Genomic DNA, 21,361 nt, shown 5'->3' with positions numbered 1-21,361 from the left:
GAACAAGTGGTGTTTCGAATTCTTTAGAAGTTCAAATTCTCTTTTCGTCAACCTCAGTAGAAAAGTTTAGCCTGGGAGGGTTCATTACTAGGCTGTCTGGTTTTGTGTATTGGATTCAGTGAAATGACTGGGTCATTGTGTGAATCCATGCCCTTGAAATCATCATCAAGAGGAATGAAGTCATACACAATCTTCAACATTGCCCTATTTGAGTCAAGTTTGTTGCATGGCATTTTGTAAAGAAAAGGAAAGAGGACAGGTCTCCATTTGGGAATTTTACTGGACTACTTACTGAGATGTATTGATTACATAGTGACACAGTTATGTTGTTGGATATTGTGGTGTATTTCAGCTGATACAATTTTGCTTGACTTACTTGGCTTCTTTGTTGACATTCCGTGGGCACCATGCTCATGTTGACGGCTGAAGAAATTTCCACTTTCCCTTATGTAGGGACATGTTTCTGTCAGCAGAGGAGTCAATTGAAATGGAAGGAGGTGAAGTAAAAGGGCCTGATTGGTCAGGTGATCGTATTGCTTGGGTGCAGGGTTTGTCGCTTAATTACCATAATCGTTCATTATTGTATCAGTCATGAAAGGATTTCTCAGAGATATGGGCGTAGTAATTAAGATGGAATATTATGTCTTCCTGTCACAGGAGAAGGAAGTGAGTTCTTCTGTGGGTCATCAAGACATAATTGACCTGGATTGACGAGAGTGGATGTGTGATACAATAAATGACTGTGCTAGAACTGCATGGCAATCTCTGTGTTAAAACTGCGTGGCTTAGCACTGCAGTCTTCCTGTGTAGTATTGTAATGGCTTCTTGTGTTGAAGGTTACTACAGGGACTTTACTGGGTTTGCCATTGGGCATATAGGTTATTTCATTAGTTTCTTTTGTTAGGCCCTCATAACTGTTTTTCCTATTCCTTGTGTTGGCTCTAGTTGCATGCACAATCCTAACAGGTGAATGTTACACTGCGACTCTTTGAAAGTATCAACCGCTTTTTACAAGACAAGCTGCTCGTTTCCACTTTATAATACAACGCAGCTCTATCTCAGACGGGTGAGCTTGCCCCCGATATCATGGCACCAGATACTCGAGATGGCGAGTCTCCTGGCTCCCAGTATTGAAGCTTCTGGGCCCCTGCAAGCCGCACCATAGCCTCCTCACCCTACAGGCTCCCAAAACTCGAGCCACCAGGCACTGAAAGTTCTATCCACCATTGTGCTAGCACGCCACCTCCGGCCAGCTGTTTTCCACATCGTGAAACTGCCGCCCCCCCTCCCCCGTAATTGCAAGTGGGACAGAGGCAAAGCCCAGGTGATGCCCTCTTTGAGCCTGGGACACGTGAGATGAGCTCTCAGGGGACAAGAGCACCATTGAAGCCAATGCAGGAGTCTGCCATAGGGCATAAGCTTAGGCCTGGATCATCCTGGATACCCCAGACACTTTGTAGCTGGTGCAGATACTGTGGCTGGGGCAGTACAGTTGGGGTGATGGAGTGATCAAACAGTGGTAGCTGCATATATGATAGTTGTAATTGTTACAATACGGCTATGTTTGGTAATAATACACCACTACTACTAGGCCCTTCTATCGATTTAGCTTTTGGCTGGATGTACAATGCAATAGGGCAGCAAGACGATGTGGCACAAAATGCAAGCAAACAGTGAAGGGTGCAACGATTACCTCTAGTGGGAGGCCCTTTGCTCTGATTCTAACTCGGCTTCAGGCAGCCTCTGCCGTAGTGTGCCATAGTTTGTTGGCTGTTGCTTTCCGCCTGCTGCCTCTGCCCAACCGGCCTCTGTGCCAGACTGGCCTACTGTGGCCTACGGTGTCCCAATGTCTAATACCTTATTTCAGGTGGCTTCTGACAACTTCGGGCTGCAGTCGAGGACCATAACAGTCTGGTAGTGCTTTGGCGCTGTATGAGGGTGTGTTTTTTCTGTATGTGGCCTTGATGCTCCCCGCTGCCACTCCTGAATCTATGCTTTTCGCCTCCTCCGACACTCTAGCACTCTCCAAATGCAACCAGAAAGAATGTTTTGTTTGTGTGCTTCTCTTCTGCTCGCCATAACACCTCGCTATCTTTGTCCTAGTCTTTGTCTTGGCAGTTAAAAAAACATGGAAAAATAACAGGTAATAGTGTCATTTTCCCCAAATGTATACCTCTTTTTAAACAAATATGTTCCCTTTTCATGTATTAATATAAAATCTGCTAATGTGATTTTATATCGGCTCTTATTAGAAAGCAGTGAGTTTGTGATATCAGTACATGGTAAGGCAACAGAAACCCATAGTTCTTCTCACAGGATTCTTGTTAAAATATCTAAAGGTATACACCAGACTGAGATCATAAGCTAATTTGTTCAATCCTGTTTTTGTTTTGGCATGTAAGTGGCAGGTGCAATGTCCTGACTTTCCCATACGAAAAATCAGTGAATGTCAATGTCACACATGAGATTTCTGCATGGTTGGCATCCTTCCCATTAAAGGTATATTTTTAACATGTACTATCTGTCCTTTAATCATAATGACCTAAATATAAATTGAAAGCCTATAATTTCCCCACACTCTCCCCTCACCCTGCACCTTCCAGCCACTGAACGAATCAGACAGTAGCCCCATTTAGTTTGCCTTCAAAGAAATTACCACCAAATGTATTCTAAACAAAAGAAATCCCCAATCATCATATATGCAGTCACCACTCACTCAAAGGTGCCTAGCATTCCTCCAAACCATCACATCCTATGATAAGATATTCTTCTGGAATAAGGTACTTTTAATTGGAAAATTCAGCATCTGGATCTTTGGCCTTCAACATTATTTCATCACAGCAGACACTTCGAAAACAAGTGCTTCTCCTTTCATCGTACCAAACCTACTCATCTCAAAGATCACTTAACTTCCCCGAAGACAATGTTAGTCTCTGGGAGCACCCTTAACCTGAAAACCTTTGATCTCCCCATCACAAAGTGCGATTCGTAGCCCAACATATGTGTAAACCTTGGTGAAGAGTCTTAGAATACTCCTTCAATGAATTCTGTAGCTGAGAAGAGTGAAAACTCAACATAATGAATTTCTGCTTAATCATTTCCATTCAGTGTACAAAATCTTAGACGCAATTACCCCTCCATATAAAAGAAAACCGATACCAGACAATCATCTAAAGAATTGAAATCTTATTTAGAGTTTGGAAAACAAGATTCTCTGTCACCAATAAAAGAGATATTCTGTCCACCATATTACAAGTGCACGGTAGCCCGTGCCACTTGTAATACAGAGGACGGGATATCTGCCACGTTTGTGACTTAATATTTTATCCGCCAAAGTCAAAATAAGGCCCTAAATGTCCGAGTTGAAACCATCTTACTTCAAAATAAGACCTTGACAGCTCAAACAGTAATGGAGGAAAGCTGACACAACTGGGACTTAAAACGACCCTAAGTAAAGGCAGAATGATTTACTTCGGTCAGACTATGAAACTAAAGGGAACAGCACACTTCTGACTCAAAAAACAAATTATTAATTTCAAGCCCATATTTGTAGTTTCTTCCAGACTCACAAGAACCCTGCAACAGCCTGCACTGTTTCTTTGCCTCGAAAATTCAAACTACCTACCTAATGAAATAGGCCAAGGTGCCAATTAACTCCACCAGCCCTCTTAGATATTTGCCTTAACCTGTTTTACTCACCGTGGATCATATGCAACAGAGGAGTTCGAGGCTGGAGGTTGCTTCACTTTGCCATTGGATCTAAGCAATGCATCAGTAACTGTCTGCCTGGCTGACAGACTATCATTGCCAATCAGACCTTGCGTGAATTAGAAAAATCTGTGAGTGATTAGAAAGGAAGCAACTTCAAAATTGAATTGAGAACTACCATGTGTAGACCAGCCTTGCTTGACACAGCAAAAAAGTGTTAGTCCTTGTTGAGGCCTGTGTGCATGTATATCTAGTTGTGACTCATTGCTAAATTTCTCTAACTCTTCTTTTACAAGCAAATAATTCCAAAGTTTAGAGTTTGTAAACCCATTGCATTATTTCATTTATTTTCTCTATCTTAATTTTTTTATAGCGTCACTGTACTCGAAAGTATCAGCGCACTTTACAGCGCAACAACATCAAGGAGAACAAGGTCTTGATTTACATTAAAACATTGGTAGAACGTAAACTGATTAATAATAGAAAGTAATAGCTAGTAAACTAATAAAAGATATATCAAACGGGACGATTGATTTGTGTTCATAAACTTAGTGGGTCTTCTTGCTGCCATCATTAATCCCATTACCTAAATCTATAGATTTATAACTAACAAATTATGCCAGAATGTTTCAGTTTGTTGGTGATATCAATACTGTTTTTATCTCCAAATAGGCATTTCTTAAGTTGGGCATAGTAGGTTCATAATTGTGCATTCACCTTATAACAATATGTTTATGATGTTGTTCTACTTATGGGCGTTCCTTGCTGTTCTTTGGATGCCACCACTTGCCAGTATTCTAAAGATCATGTAAAACAGTCAGTGAACTGTGTAATTTATGCAGAGTTCTTGGGAAGCTTTTAACCCCTCCCCTGCTCATGACGGAGCCATTCCGTCATGAGCCACGGTTGCCGTGTGCTCATGACGGAGTGGTTCCGTCATGCCGCGGCCGTTGGCGGCCGCTCCGCCCACGCGGCGCTAATTCCCCGCCTGTGCGGGCGATTAGCGCTGTGGGCGGAGTCATGACGGAACCACTCCGTCATGAGCACAGCTCAACCGTGGCTCATGACGGAGTGGCTCCGTCATGAGCACAGCGCCGCCGCGCTGCCCCCCCACCCCCCCAGCGCTGCGGCGGAATTCCCGCCGTAGCGAAGGGGTTAAGGCTACTTTAAAAATATATATTTATATTGACATTTTAGTTTTTATAAACAACCTTGTACAAAAGAACAGAGCAACGCACCGTTCAAGTGGATGCTACACATGCATTATTGTTTATTCAAATTCAATCCACATCACACTGGATATAATGTACACAGAACTATTGCTCGGAGAGTCTCATCCCTTCCTAGACACCAAGAAAATGAGAGAGATTATAAACATTAACTGTGTGACATCTCCCATTGAACTACTGAGACAGAGATATCTTCATTATAGGCATTTGGATGATTTAGGGCCATTTCACTAACCTGTTTCTGGGATGTAGTGTCTTACTTTTGACATAGGTGTCACTAACTCCCTAATGTCCCACAGCAGGGCAAGCTAGCTCAAGGAAAAAAAAGCTTAATGAATTAAGCGCTTAACGAGGCTCTCCTCGACAAGTAACGCCGAATCCAGCAGATTTTTTCAATGAGAACTAAAGATTCAAGGTTTGTGTTGGACTCACTTTTTAAAGGCTTCATTGGGGCCATCTATTGATATATGACCATATGATCAGAAACATATTTGTAAAAGAGGCATGTAGAAAAAAGCCTGTGGAATTATTTCAGAAATTTTCTCCAGTATTGGGACTTTTATAGATTCACCTGCTTGAATCATTCCCTGTTGTCGAGGTTTGAGCCCCAGTACTATATAATAGCAATAAAATGTAAAAGATAGAGCATGAAGGCCCTAGGTCCTTCCATTTTGCAACCTATCTTTGTCCATTTACAAAGAGACCCAGCTTATACTTCAGCCAATCAGGCTTCCCTGCTAAACACTGCTGAGAGAGCTCCAATCCCTCAGATTTTTAACCGCACGGATGCTAGGGAGTCTCCTTTGAGATATGCTCAGTTATATCTACACATCAATATATATTTGCAACCTTTCTTCATTTCTACAGCTTATTTGTCTACAACATGTCAGACAAAGAGAAGAAAAGTCTCTTCAGGGCTTGCTGTACCTGTGGAAAGAATAGGCTTCATTCCGAGGACCCTCAACAGAACTGCATATACTGCCTTTATTCCAGCCATGCAGCAACAGATTGTAAGGTCTGTTGTTCCTTTTCTTCAAAGACTCCAGAGAAGGAAGGCTGCTTCTATAGCTCCAGAAGCTCAAATCCAGGAAAGAGCCAGTCTCTGACTCTGACAGTGGGGAATCTTCTGCTTCATCTGGAAGGTCACATACAAGGGACAGGTCACCCCATTCCCATTACTCCCTTGAGCAGCCAAAAAAGGCCTAAAATAAGACCTCTTATGGGTCTTACAAATGCCACAGTCTTTCTAAATCCTCTCAGGTCTCTCACTCTTCTGCGGAACAAAAAGAGAGAAAGGGACCACGTCTTTCCTCACAAAAGTCCAAGAAAATACCAACTAGACAATCTACACTGCCTTCTCAGGTTCGTCTTTCTTTAAAAAAAACGTCTTCTGACAGACTGTCGGCGAGCGTCCCCCCATTGACCAAGACCTCCTCGTCGGCGCCGATGACAACGAGAACATACATAGTGGCGTTAATGAATTCTTCAACGGGCACTGTTTCTGTTCTGTCCATTGCTTCTTCATCCTCAATGATGACTTTGTCGTCGATGGCTGCTCAATCCCAACCGGCGACTAACGAAATTAAACTGATCTCATCGCTTGCAGTGACAACGCTTCTTTCGTCGATGTCTGTTCCTTCGTCGACGACAATGATAACACCGACGACTAATTCTCCGTCGGCAGATGACTCGTTTCATGACATAGAGTCTGGTAACCTCGTCGGTGACCCTGTCAACAACACCTTCGACAATTGAGACAACAGTCAATAATGAGAAAAGAAAGGTATTTAACCCCTAGCACCTCTCCCAGCAAACTTTCACCATTGCTCCCAGCTTATCTGTTAGAAGAGGAAGACTCTGATGAAGGGGGACCTTTTGGGATAGCTGGATGGCTAGCAGTCCAGCCCAGTTACATGTTAAGTGTCAGGAAGATGACGAGGATTATGAGGAGTAAACAGAGGATGACCATTATACTCCTCAACATCGCTACCAGCATTCATATCAGGAGGAAATAGTTGGTTTACTTAGTTCTCTAGTATTGGATTTACAATTCATGCTTAACAATTATAGAAAACGTCATGCGACCTCCTTCTGCTCCAACTTCTGCACCAAGACCAACGTCATTACCATTGCCCACATTGGCAAAACGTACTCCACACACAGCACTTCTTCAGGATTTGGCAGCCTCTGAAGATGCCTACACCTTCATCTCCATCTCCGGCCCCAATGGATTACCCACCTGAGAACATTGGGGGTTTTCTGAACCTGCTATAAAGGGCAGCAAATAGTTTGCACTTCCTATGCCTACTAAGCAAATGGACAGTTTTGTCTTTAAAGAGCCATTTAAAAAAGTGTTAGATCCATGCCTATCGTCAGCTATATTTGGGAAGAGGCTCTTAAGGTCATGAGAAATCCAGCCACTATTACTGCAGTTCTTCCGCAGTTGGACAAAAAGCCCCAGAGGACGATCCGGCATACCTTACTGGCCATCCAAAGTTGGATTCAGACATCATTCAAGCTGCTCAATGCAGATCTAAAAACCCAATGGCCCCCAATGTCAGCGCCTTGAGAACATCAGCAAGCAGTTCTCATCTTCAATGTCGGCGCTTATCATAAGGGCAGCCAATTCACTAGCTGCCCTAGGCAGTTGTGTACCCTAGTTTTTTAAAACTCCTTCTGATACAAAAAGAGGTTCTGGTTACACCCTTGGTTATGGACCAGTGGAATGATATCTCTTCACCCACAGTTATTGTCCACGTCCCCATCCTGTCAACATTGTGAGAAACATGGGAATCTACCTTGAATCCTCCCTTTCATTGGATTTTCAGGCTACTAATGTAACAAATACCTGTTTGCTCAGCTTAAAGTTTTGAAAATAATATTTCTCATTTTGGCTTCCCAGCTATGCATTCCATTAGTAAACACACTGATTCAGTCAAGACAGGATTATGCAAACACAGAAAATCTTCTTCCCCAGTGATACATACTCAGTGCCTTTAATTAGCTCAAATGCTGCAGCCCTAGTGATCCCGGGAAGTTCATGCGTCAACATAATTTACCAATTCTAAAATCACTCTATTGGATGACTTTTTAAAGGTGAATCATGTATAAATCTATGCCTATAGCTCATGAAGCCATTAATCAGAAAACATCAGACTTCCTGGCTTCTAAATCCTCATGCTATACCACAGCCAGAATTGTGTGCTCTGCTAATCATTTTCTGGTACCGGTCCCCTGGTCTCACTTGGTTTCCTTTAGTGACAGAGCTTTTTTCCCTTCTGCGCTCAAGCTATGGAATTCTGTGCTGTTACCCTTACACACTGAAACTTGACCACCCCCTTTAAAAACAATTATCAGTAATCATTAGCTTTTATTGATTGGCTCTCAGTTTGGTTAATGTAGGTTTTCTTACTTAAAACGTGCCAAGAATTATTGGAGTACTTGTGCTCTATCACTGAATTCAACATGACAGATATTTTCTGCAGATGCCTGCCAGCAGATTGAAATACACAAGAGTGTTCACAGCTAAAATAAAGTTTTTGGTTCTCTGACATCTAGAAAAGAAGCAAACTCACTTCACAGAGGTATTGGAACTTTTTGGAAAAAGGGCTACTATAGTGGCACATATTGAGCATAAGAGACAGCTTGATTTAGTTGATACATGTCAATTTTTAGATTTTAATAAAGGAAGCAAATACATATTCTATGCCATGAACATTACGGCTCGCAAATGGCTTTGCCTAAGGTCTGAAACATTAATACCAGGCCCAGACTTGGTTTTAAGGGCTATCTTAACTAAGAGGTCAAAAGCCACAAATAAAAACTATACACTCCCAATTAAAGGATTTTAAACAAATCATTTAAGGGCTTAGCAAAATAATTAGCAATCTGCCATTTTAGAGCTTACAAAATAGATAGCAGTTGTAGAGATTTTAAGATTTAAAAAAGGTATAATTTTTACACCCATATACCTATCATTACTTAGAAAAATAATTGGAATTCTTTAATCAAGTGTACAGCAATAATAGCCACAGGGCCACCAAACCTACCCAAGATTTGTAATGCACCAAAAGTATTTGAGCATATTGTGGTTTATTTATGCTAAAAGGTTAGCCCTTGTAGAAAAACTCTGTATTACAACCGATTATCATGCGAGGCTGTTCAAAATCAAAGCCTCTTTCAGAAGTTCAGCTCTTTTTAGTCATCATCTTTACCTGGTAGGCCTTTGCCGAATTGGTATGCACTACTGCCTTTGCACCACAGCACAAGGCTGAGCACCATGCAAAATAGTATTTTTAGCGCAAGGGCCACCAATGACATCTTTGATGTGGGAAATGTTGTTGTCCGCCCAGTGGAATACTGCAGTTTTACGTGGAGTGCTGCGTAAAAGATAAAAAATCTGAGCCTGTGTAAATAGAGTGAAATCCTAAAATAACAGCGGGGATTAAAAGCTGTGACTGCTCATATGCATGGCAATAAAACAGGAGAACAAGACAACCATAACTATGCCTCATTCTATCTGTGATTCTATTGCTGAATGCCTCTGTTAAGACAACTGTTAATACAATGGATAGACTTCTGCCTGTGCGTTGAAAAAGAAATTTGGCAATTGTCTATCTGTCAAGAACTTATTCCTTGCCAGCCCAGTTACAGTAAACACTCATTCATTATGAAAGAGCAGGTTTAAGTCCTGAATTATAAAGTCCATTTTAGGAGAGCTTTATGGTCACTGAGAAGCAGTGCTGCAGAAGCAAAGTTGGGTGTAAAAAAAACCACACTCTGCATTGTTGAAGATGTGGCAAGATTTTGACCGCTCATATACTTTGATTCAGCAAGAAGCAGTTAACCTGATCCTGGCGTATTTACTACAAAATATAGAACGTTCATAACAACCAGGGGAATGTACCAACCAGGAAGGGAATACAGGGGGGGGCAGAGCATACCAAGATTACAACATATGTCTATTTCGCCAATGATACATAACTGTTGATATAACAGGACTAATGGGATTTTAAAAAGTTATTAAAATGTGGAAGGCATGTGCGTTGTAGGAAAAATCTTATTACGTATGCCTTTTCACACAGTGCACATGTGCTACACTGCGCAGCACAAATTCAATATATGAAAAGTTTAACAGCTTGTCTAACCATTTTGCACTGGAGACGGTAACCTTCCAGTACAAAACCTATGGTAGACATGAAAACACCTTTGCATAACAGTGAAAATGTTTGTGTGTTGTACTAGGCAGTCTATTTGTACATCAGCACAAGGGCATAAAGCAGTAACAAGCATGTTTAGTAAATAGGGTGCTGCACCGCTCTCTCCTTACAGCACAACCCTGTGCAGCAGCTATGGTTGCTGCCCATGTTGCACAATTATTTTAGTAAATGTGCCCCTTGATCTCTTTAACCACACCTGAGTCAACACACATTGTGCCTTATTCTATAGTTATTTTAAGATATTGTCCCTTTACAACATTAAACATTATTCGTACAGTCCTACACTTGAGAAACATTCTGGTCCTTTTGGGTGTTCATTGTTTCTGTGATTCTAAGAACACTAACAGTAATCATATTTTAGACAAGCTGTCACACAAAGGCAACACACCTTCTAGAATGTAACTGTGTAATTAATGACAAGGGATACCATTTGAGATCTCAAAGATTCACAGGAATGTAGCAGCTAAAAATGAGTATGAGACATAACCATCCCCATGGAATGAAGAGCAAACAAAGAAAGCCGGAGAGCATCCATACAGTGGAGTCTTTGATGCTATACCCTTAAGGGGAGCTCCTGAGATCTCAAAGGCCCCAACGCATACCATTTGAGAGTCTGGTCATGCTATCTGTGGATATCAATGTGCAACAGTAGAAATTCCATAAATCTTGTCTCTTACCTTGCGTCTTCATTTCTTACAGACAATTGGGAATGAAAAGCACAGAATGAGCTTTCCTGAAACTCTGGATGAAATGATGGATGTTTCAGAAGATGAAGGTAAGATCTGATGAAGCAAGAACTTCAAAACACAGTCAATTTAATATAGGAGATTGGGGAACCAAAGCAAGAAACTATGGTAGCATTTGAGAGCAAAATATATTGTTATGTCTTTCACAAGCCTGACATCTGTGGAAAGTAGTTGGCTAACGTTCTGACTTGAGAAGGTTGTGTCTGCACCTCTGAAATGCAATATCTCACATCCACTGATTCAGATGTGTGGATTTCAAACCCCTGACATCCAAGGTCTCAATTTGAGGCCTAAGAAGTCTTGCTTAACATTTTCCCAATTTTAGATCTCTGATCTCAAATTTCTATGATATCTCAGGGCCCGAGTCACAAAGATACTTACATGTAGTGAAGTTACTAGTGTGTAGACTCCACACTCAGGGTGGAATTTCTGCACTGAGAACTGCAGTGCCGAGATTCCGCCCCTAATGTAGAGACTCCGCCCTAGTGCGGAGACTCCGCACGTGCAACTCTACTACACGGACATACCTTTGTGAATCGGGCCCTCTGTGTCTGAGAATGTGATGTCTAATATGTGAAATATAGGTGTTTGAGTCTGTAACCTATTACATGGGGACCTCCGAGATGGTCGCAACATCAGAATCCTATTCCCATTTTTTATATTTCTAACTAATTCTCGAAGGTGTATATCATTTGAATAGTTGTACACAACATTTATGCTAGAGTAGGAAAAGTAATAGTGGCATACAGTGATGTGATAGTGAATGCGGAGCACTGAATAGTGCAAAGAATAGTGTTTGCAAATTAAAAAGATAAGATATACTAGTGAACTAACAGTTCTTCACAGTGCACGCTCTGTCTCTCTCTCTCTCTCTCTCTCTCTCTCTCTCTCTCTCTCTCTCTCTCTCTCTCTCTCTCTCTCTCCCTCTCTCTCCCTCTCATCTTATATGTAGTAGGTTAGGACAATCCAGAGAATTCTGTCCATTTTAAAACTAAATCCACAGCATTTCAACCTCTAAAGTCCGGAATCGGACAATGCAATTATTAGGACGGAATATGTAGAAGCTTTACAGAAACTGCCACCATTCTGGTCTTATGCTGAAAGTACTTAAAACAGGACTTGATTTTTCTAATATTCTGTGTGTATTATAGTTTGCACTGTGCCACCTGCACTGTTACTTCATTTTTGGCACCATCACTTTTGCCACTTTTGCATAAATACAGGGTAAAGCTATTTAAATGAACAAACTATCTTATACAGTTATAGTTTAAAGTTATACAGGCCATGCTGTCATTTTTGTTTTCTATTAATTGAATGCTATTTAAGTGACAGCTCAAAATCAATAACTAAGTTCTCCTATGGAACACTGTTATTATTTCTTTTTTTGTGGGGTATCTGTGGGTTATTGTGTTACCCAATTATTTGCAACATGAATCTTCCACCTGTAGCATCTAACATGAAGCACTGATCTGTTACTCCTTGGCGCTGACATTCAGTGGTGATGATGTCTGGTTCTTTGACTAATGATCTTCGACATAATGATATGGAATCACTAACTGGATCTATAAGCTCTGACAATAGGTAGTGTCAGCATCTGGATCTCTGATTCATATTACATACTTTGAGGATCTCTGATCTGTTACCTTAGATGCTATCACTGTCCAAACTCTGACCTCTGAGGTAAGATGCTCAGTGAGATCTAGCAAGGGATGCTACTTATATCTGTATCCCTGAGATCACATGGTCTCTGCATATCTCCAAGATAAATTGGTTTATGTATGGGTTATCTTTAGAGTCCTTTCAGGTTTTTAGTTAGCCAGTGAAGATTTGTGTATAACATCTTCAGTGAACATTAGTGATTACATGGGAGTATTGTTTAAACCCATTAGTTGTTTTGTCATGGCCCAATAAAGATACTATACTTGCTCTGTGGTGGTCACCTTTGTGTTAGTTTGGCTCAATGTGACATATCTATCCAACTCCTCATAGAACAGCAGGTGTTGTTCACTCACGAAAGCTGTAGCAAAGACATGGTTCTCCTCTATTACTAAGGAACACTGTGGTTTTCAACTAATCAAAGGAGCACTAGCCACAGTTCTCCAAATGCCATGGCAAGCCAAGGGCGATTATCCACCAGTAAACAGATACTACCTTTAGATGCCCTTCCATGTTTCCACAATCCACACCAGCTTTCTTAACAAAATGGTTCCTCCAGTGCTAGCAACATAATCCAATTTCTTATTGTTTTCACCTAGAAAACTGTTTGCCTGCACTGCCCAGAATGTTAAACCTGACTTTGCTTGTTTTCCAGGCACGGTTCATGTCCCTCTCACTGGTATGAACTCCACATTTGCTTCCTTGACTGTAGTGTCTTTTCCTAACTCCATGTGCTGTGCTAGGCAGCCCAGCTCCGCTAACCCATTGTCCTTGACCTGCCATTGCTTCCCTGTAGGTGCTGCTGTCCCAGCATAATGCAAAGGGCAGCAGCCCTGGGGGTCATGCTACCATGTAGTTTCTGATGATCCTTTCTATCTGTTTGCCTGTCTGTTTGTTCGTCTATGTGCCCTTGTGTCTTTGTCTCTGTTTAACTTTGAATTGCATGATCAGTTCTCCTGTTGTTCTTGGTGATCAAAGAACAATAGATCTGGTAGCTTTATGGGAAATTGCAGCAGGTCTTGAACTGCAACATTCCCCTCCTATGCATTTAGCCCCCTCAGAATATCTGGGAAGCTAGTCTCCCTTACTGAATTGGGAACCAGAACCCCCTTACTGCATCTCAGCTCTCTAGTTGCTCTTGAGAATCCTACACTACTCTCTTGGTGCTGCTGGGATCCTGTGTCTCCTCACTGTTCCTGGGAATCTGAGCCTTTTTGCTCCTACTGGTAACTTAAGCCCCTTCAGTGCTCTCAAATATGACCCCTTGACTTAAGGATCCAAGCTCCTGAGGGTTTGGACCACATAAATGTAGTTTCAAAGGACCTGAATGCCATTACCACTTCTGGGTACCTGGGCCCCCTCACTGCTCAGGGGATTGCCAAGACTTCTGCTCTGATATTGCAGACTCTGTGCTCCGTAGGGGCTCTGGGGAACCTTGGTCCCTTCCATTCTGAAAGTGTTTGGGTCTTCATACAGTGTGTGCCTAGGGAATACAGAAAAGAAAAAAGTAACTAACCATAAGCAGTCACAGCACAGTTATACACTGGCAACTGTAGATCAAGAAAAAAGGTAATCCGAGAGCAGACTAGCACAAACATTCACATAGCAGCCGAGCATGGGCACCTACATGGGTACCAGGAGTTGGCTTTCACACAGAAGCTAGACGCAACCAATTGTAATAACAGAGCATACCAACAAAGTCAGTTGATGTGCCGGCAATCACAAAGCAGCCAGACAGATAACACAGAGGTACCAGACATAGGAAATTATAGACCAGCCTGACACAGGCAGTTGCATAGCAGACAGAAGTAATCACATAGTAGATACTTACTTGTGATCACAGTGCAACCAGGTAACGGCAGTCAAGGAACAGCGAGACACGGTCTGCCAGACAAAGCCAATGATGATGTTTATAAAACAAGTTCAGTCCTATGGCAAGGGAGAGGGTAAGTGAGAGCACAGATCTGTGTTCAACTCTTCTCAGACTCAAGAGGTTCTGTTCCACTTCACTGTGACACACAATAAAATGGGAGCCTAGGTTGGTCACAGAAAATGCCTGCTGTGATTGGGGTGGCTGCCTAAGGCCTTGACTATATGCACTTATCTCCCCCTTCTGTGGGTAATGATATAGCTTCCTCCTCCACATGATGCACCTAGGAGGTGAAAAGTTATTAGCCTTCTTTGCTAGCACCAGAGAGTTTAGATTTGAGGTCAAAATTTAAATTTGCCCCCAAAGATCTCAACTGGCTGCAACTTGTGCCAGTTTATAATAAGAGTCTCTACAGTGCAATGTTTCACTCTAGCAGATCGAAATCCTGAATAACATGGGGAATTCCGGATTTGGGAAGGCTGGCCCCTTCATTTCAGAGTGTTTGACATAGATGGATGTAGGTGTCTGCTAGTGTGGAACATTTTTATAGACCAGCTGTGGGGCAGGTGGGAGACTCGGGTGTACTCTAGTCACTGTGCTCCTGCACTAGACCTGCCTTGGTTCTTTGTGTACCAGACCTCATCCCTTAGTAGGGTGGGAACTACGTGGGAGATGGCGTCTGCTCCTTTGTGAATGCGCCGATCCTTCTTTCCTTCTCTTCTCTCATTCGTCCCTTTCTCGGTTTCAGGGGAGGATTTAATGGGCCTTCGACATGAGCATCAGGATTCCATGGACCAGGATGAAGAGAAGGAGATTCTGGAGTTTATGCCTAAACTGGACCAAGCGTAAGAAATGCTGGGGAGTAGAGATCCTCAGTGCTGTATCTTGTAGAGCCATCCTCTGCCCAAAACATGCCAGGCCCACCACCCTGAGACCTAGGGTTTCATTGGTTGTGTGCTAGAGCCAGCCCTACCAGCTATGCGCCAGGCTGACCGCCCTCAGGCCTGTAGTCCCATTGGTTGTGTGGTACAGCTATCCCAGGCATGTGTTTGGCCAGCCAGTTTGCAACCATGAAAATCAATACCTTTCAGACAGTGCAACTCCAGCTTAGCATATGTTGTTCCATCTATCCCAAGCCCATCTGAAATATGGGGTGGCCAGAGAAAGCAACTACATTTGAAAATACAGCAGTGCTTCTACCCCAAGATCTAGGTCTTTATTTGCTATCTGCTGGGGCAACCAATTTTCCTTTCATCCTCTGCCAAGCGTTATAAGACCAGGAACAGTTTGCTAGATATATCCCTCCCTAGCATAGTAAACTCACATGAGCCAAACATGCAGACATTATTTTCGGTCTGCTATTGGATTTATAATAGGTCACCAATACTGGGTTGGTCTGCTTGAGCATACCCCTGATATACATGTTTTAATCCTAGCATTCCGGGCCTCCCTGGTACTACATGCTATCATTTAGAGCCATCCCTCCAAATCTAAAGGCTCCAAGAGCTGTTACAGAGAATTCCAGCGGGAGGACTGGTAGGACTGACCTAGTCATGGTTCAGTCCTACTATTTCAAGAGTAGAGATGTCAGGACCTGTCTGATACAACCCTGCTTGTCCATATATGTGTGTCCAAACTTCCCAAGCAGTGGGGTGCCATGGGTTCTCTGATAAAGCTAACTATATTGGCTATGAGTCAGCTGACCATTGCATGACTTTGTGCCATCTCTAACAGAGTAAACCTTGTTACCTGTGTGTCCATTCAATAGCCAAGGAACAGAGGCCAAGGTGTCCATTTGATCGAATTACTCTCCATGCCCCTTCTGACAGAAACAACCTTGTCGGTTACGTGCCAATTCAGCCGTTTCAAGACTTGTTCCCCCCAGTGGTGTAAGATAGAACCAATCTTGTTATTCATGTGCAGGTTCCGCCATTCCTAAATCCCCCCGATAATCTCTCATTCCCCCCATTATATTCTCTCATTGAGTTAACCTTATCAGCCCATAAAGCTTGGGACTCTGAAATGTTTAAACCCTGACACCCCCTCTCCCCCCAAAACCCCTAAAGCTGTAGGCTTCTAAGGGTATTTAAACTTACTTGCATAAATCCTTGGTGCTGTGTGAGTGGGCCGAGCTCCAAACCTTACATTTGAGTGGTATTTTAGTTCTGAACATATATAGAGCTCCTGAACTATGGAAGTGCAGTTCAGAAAGTGTCAAGGTTTATATCAACCACACAACTCCCAGACTCTCATGTGAGATAGAAGAGGTCTGATTTTTGGAGCTATGTAACCTCTTATTTTAGAGGCATGCTTGACATGAATCCAGTTCTCTTACACTCACTGTTGATTCAGTTGTATCTTGTGCAGCACTAGCCCGCTGTATTGTTATCCTCAGAACTGTATCAATACTGTGGTGTTGGTTAGGGTCTGCCTTTTTTTCTGCTCATTTAATTTTGTCTTGCGGGGTGTTGTCTGGGTCTGTCGGTTGTAGTGCCCCACTAGATCTGCCTGGTGTAGAGCTGTTCTAGATTTTGCTTGTCTGTTACTGGTACAGTTTTGTTTTGTGTGGTGCTGGTCTTGTTCTGTCTTTTGTGAAACTGGTCTGTTCTTCCTTATGTGGTGTTCAGTTGGTTATCTTGTGTTTGATGCTTGTCTGCTTCCTGGTGTTATTTGGAGCGAATACAATTATGCTATTTGAAGTAGATACATGCCTGTCCTGAGTGATTCACCAGTTTGAGTGTTTCTTGCTGATCCAGTTTTTGGTCTTGTATGTTGCTAAGCCATATCAGGATGTTTTGCAGAGACTGACTGCTTGATCTTGTTTGGTGCTGATCCATTTTGTAGTTTTGTTTGCTGTTGATCCATTGCCTAGTCTTCTGTGGCGTTGATTCCCTCAATGGTGTTGTTAGGGGCTAAGCACTTCCACAACGTGTTTGATGCTGATTCACTTCCCATTCTTAGTTGGTGCTATTACACTACAGGATCTTGTTTGCTGCAGACCCATTTCTTTGTTCTGTTTGGTGCTGATCCACTTCCAAGTCTTGTTTGGTGCTGATCCACTTCCTGGTTTTGTTATTCCTGTTTGCTGCTTTCTCACTTCCTGGTTTTGTTTATTGCTGAACCACCTCCTGGTCTTGTTTCATGCTGATCCAATCCTGCATTGTGTTTAGTGCTTATACCCTTCTGGATCTTTTTTGGTAAAGTTTACTTTTTGGTTCTGATTCTCTCTATTGATTTATCAGCAGGGTGGATTCACCAGCAATTCCTAGAATCCCTTGTGTCACTCCAGAGACTGTTGTCATTAAACCCGGGGAGCAGGACCAGGTAAAAATGTATGCCTTTATCATACACCCATCGTGCTATAATCACACCTACAAGTTTCATTACTCCACCGTGTGAGTATTAAAGTCAAGTTCAGTAAGTAGTAGGATTGAAGCAGGTGAAGTAATTGCAGGATCAAGTCTCCCGCTGACAAATGGGACAATGTTAGACGCGACAAATACTTTTTTTTCCATTTGGTAGTAGGTTGAGATAACTCTTCTAGAAGCATGTACAGGCAACACTCAAATGTACATTACACTGAAGGAACAACAAGCAATCAAGCAACACAAAGGGTTCCTTAAAGTAATAACAGATATAGGAGTGGGACAGGGATTAAAAGTACAAGAAGAAGAAAAACAACCCACCTCCAATCCAATGCTCTATATAAAGAGTCAAATACAGATGTTAATAATGCAAAAACCTTTTATGTAGAGTAAATCAAATGTTTGCATTATTTATACATTCATGATCATAATCAATATATTAGAACATAGTAACCTATTCATGATACCTTACCAAAAGCGAACCATCTCACCCTCACAAACTAAAACGCATCACACTCACAGACTTCATACATACCACTCATATCTTAACACATCATCCAGTGACTCATTAAAACTATCGTGTACCATGCCTCAATGACATAGAGCCAACATAAATCCAAGGAAAATAAATTGTCCCCAGATGTAATGTGTGATAAAGAGTTAATCATTATACATTCTGATAAACTAATAGCTTGAAAAAACATTTACAGGTCTGTGTCAGACATAGCCTTGTACAGTTTATAGTATGGTTATTCATACAATTTATAACATCAAATTATCTATGTCATCTGAGTACATGATATTCCCTTGCAGACCTGTAGATGTTTTTCAGGCTATTAGTTTCTCAAAATGTATATTGATCATGTATAAGTTACTGTGTTCTAAAATATTGATTATGATCATGAATGCATAAATAAAGACAACCATTTGATTTACTCTACATAAAAAAGGGTTTTGCGCTATTAACATCTGTATTTGACTTTTTTATATAGAGCATTGAATTGTAGGTGGGGTATATTTCTTCTTCCAGAAAATGCCCAGAAAAAAGTGCTGGCATAATAAATCTAAACATTGGAAAAGATTACTAAGTTTACCAGACAATACAGACACATTAAATGTAGAAAATATACATATATGTGGCTATTAGCTGCTTCCACTGAAAGATTTGCCACTGTGCACTCATCTGAGTGGGAAGTTTCACTTGCAGTAAGCTCAGTGCCACACATGGTATTGATATAGTATAGTGCTAAGTTACTATCCTCATAACCTGGAGACCTTCAATCTAATTGACCACATAAATTGCATAGTTCTGGGCAAACTATTTTATCTCCCTGTGCCCCTGTGTCTAGCTCTGTTCCAACTGTGGGCCAATCTAGCAAGAAATGTAATCCATAGCAGACTGGATTTTCTTGAAGCACTTTCCTAGTTTCAAACCATATCTATTTTCTTCAACTAGATATTAATTCCTCATTTCCTGCCTGATAACACCCCACATTTTTTCCTAATCACACAGTACAACCTCTAAGGCACTTCTTAATCTTTTTCAACAACTTCCATATTTGTATATCTTATCATACAGTATTGTATATGTACCTCGCAGTAAGTTGTCTGTGAGGTATTGTTATCAGAATTGATTGTTACATTTCCTCTCCAGCTTTCCAAAGAGTTTGATGACGATTCGCTGATTCCCAGCAGTCCAGCTACAGAGACATCAGACAACATCAGCCCTGTGGCCAGTCCCATACATACAGGGTAAGTGATTTTGCAGATATTCTCAACCCAATATATATATATAGACAGACAGATAGATATATAGATGCATACACACATATGTGTATATATATCTATATATCTATATATATATATGTATATATATATATATATATATATATATATATATATATATTACCTACTGGCGGTCGCAGTAGGTAGTTATAGTTAGGACCTATTTTCCATAGGAAATCCACAACATTCTATTTGGAATAACTCTGGCGCCCGTTGACGATTATTCGCGAAATTTTTAAAACTTTTGGCCAGCTCCGGTCTGCTCCTATCCTGAAAGTCTCGGGATGATTCGTGTAGCGGGGGCTGAGAAAAAAGGGGGGTCCCAAACGTGTTTTCCCCACGCAATTTCCCATAGGACCTTTAGGCGCAGCTACAGCCCGAACTGCTGAATGGAATTACACCAAATTTGGCAGAGAGGTAGTCCTCAGTTCAGACTCGTGCCTTTTGTTTAAATGGTGTAAATCCGTTCAGTAGTTCCTGAGAAAATGACATTTAAAAGTACATATATATCTATGGCCTCGGAGGATCCGCGTACCGTATGCGCACCCAGCGCGCACCTTGCCGTGCACGAGCTGCTTTCTAATTGGCTGTCAACACTCCAAATCAGGAAGTGTTGGCAGCCATCTTGTGCCTCGGTAGAACCGAGGCACAAGAAACCCCCCAAAAAACCTCGCAAAACGCCAAAAGGGGTCAGGGTAGAAACACCCTGACCCCCTAGGCCTGCTCAGGGGGTCCCACAAGGACCCCCAAGGCCCAAAAAATATATATATATTTTTTTTTTAAACGGGAGGATGCGCGCTGGATGTGTGCATCCTGCCAGCTAGTTGGCCCCCAGGGACCCACAGGATTGAGGAGAAATTAATTCTCTAACTTAAAACGCGCTGGAGGGCGTGTTTGCACACATGTGAACTCAGGACCCACCCCCTCCCTTCACCACTGTGCAAACGCGCCCCATGGCGTGGTTTAAGTTGGGGAATGAATACTCTTTCAATACTGAGGGTACCTGAGGGCGAAATAGCCCAACAGGTATCTCCAGTATGCGCCAGGGAGCTGCGTTGCAGACAGGTGTTCAGAGGCCACGCACCTTTTTACACCTCTCTGCAACGCAGCTCCCTGGTGCATATTGGAGGTACCTGCTGGGCTAGTTGGCCCCTAGGGCACCTCAGAATTGAAGAGGAATTAATTCCCGATTTTAAAACGTGCCACAGGGCGTGTTTGCACACATGTCACCTCAGGCCCCGCCCCCTTCCTTTACCATTGTGCAAACATGCCCTGTGGTGCGTTTTAAGTTGAGGAATTAATTCCTCTTCAATCTTGAGGGGTGCCTAGGGGCCAACTAGCCCACCAGGTACCTCCAGTATTCGCCAGGGAGCTGCGTTGCAGACAGGTGTTCAGAGGCCACACCCCTTTTTACACTTCTCTGCAGCACAGCTCTGTGGCGTTTACTGGAGGTACCTAGTGGGCTAGTTTGACCCTAGGGACCCTTAGGATTGAAGGGGACTTAATCTCTCAACTTGGAACGGTGACGGGGCACGTTTACACAGTGGTTAAGCGAGGGGACGTGGCCTTACATGATGTGTGCAAACACGCCCTGTGGCGCGTTTTAAGTTAGGGAAAAAATTAAACTTCAAACCTGAGGGACCATGGGGGCGAAGTAGCCCACCAGGTGCTTCCAGGAAGCGCCACTGTGCTGCGTTGCAGAGAGTTGATGCAGGCCGTGCCCCTTTTGACATCTCTCTGCTACGCAGCTCTGTGACGCTTACTGGATGTACTACGAATTCCG

General features: G+C 42.4%; 1 protein-coding gene across 5 annotated transcripts in view; it reads left to right on the top strand.

Moving 5' to 3' along the window:
- ANK1 (ankyrin 1) overlaps nt 1–21,361 on the top strand; it is an 826,509-nt gene that overhangs the window by 471,224 nt on the left and 333,924 nt on the right. For 4 of the 5 annotated variants that reach the window (XM_085634053.1, XM_085634051.1, XM_085634055.1 and 1 more), the window contains exons 22-26: nt 10,856–10,931; nt 13,214–13,237; nt 15,177–15,273; nt 17,671–17,752; nt 19,448–19,545. In XM_085634053.1, the coding sequence (XP_085490179.1) occupies nt 10,856–10,931; nt 13,214–13,237; nt 15,177–15,273; nt 17,671–17,752; nt 19,448–19,545 (377 nt within the window). The remainder of the gene's footprint in view (nt 1–10,855; nt 10,932–13,213; nt 13,238–15,176; nt 15,274–17,670; nt 17,753–19,447; nt 19,546–21,361) is intronic. The other variant, XM_085634052.1, reaches the window with a different exon arrangement.

Source organism: Triturus cristatus, chromosome 11, assembly GCF_964204655.1.
Source record: "Triturus cristatus chromosome 11, aTriCri1.1, whole genome shotgun sequence".
In the NCBI taxonomy this organism is placed as follows: domain Eukaryota; kingdom Metazoa; phylum Chordata; class Amphibia; order Caudata; family Salamandridae; genus Triturus; species Triturus cristatus.
This window is presented reverse-complemented; position numbering and strand designations above follow the sequence as displayed.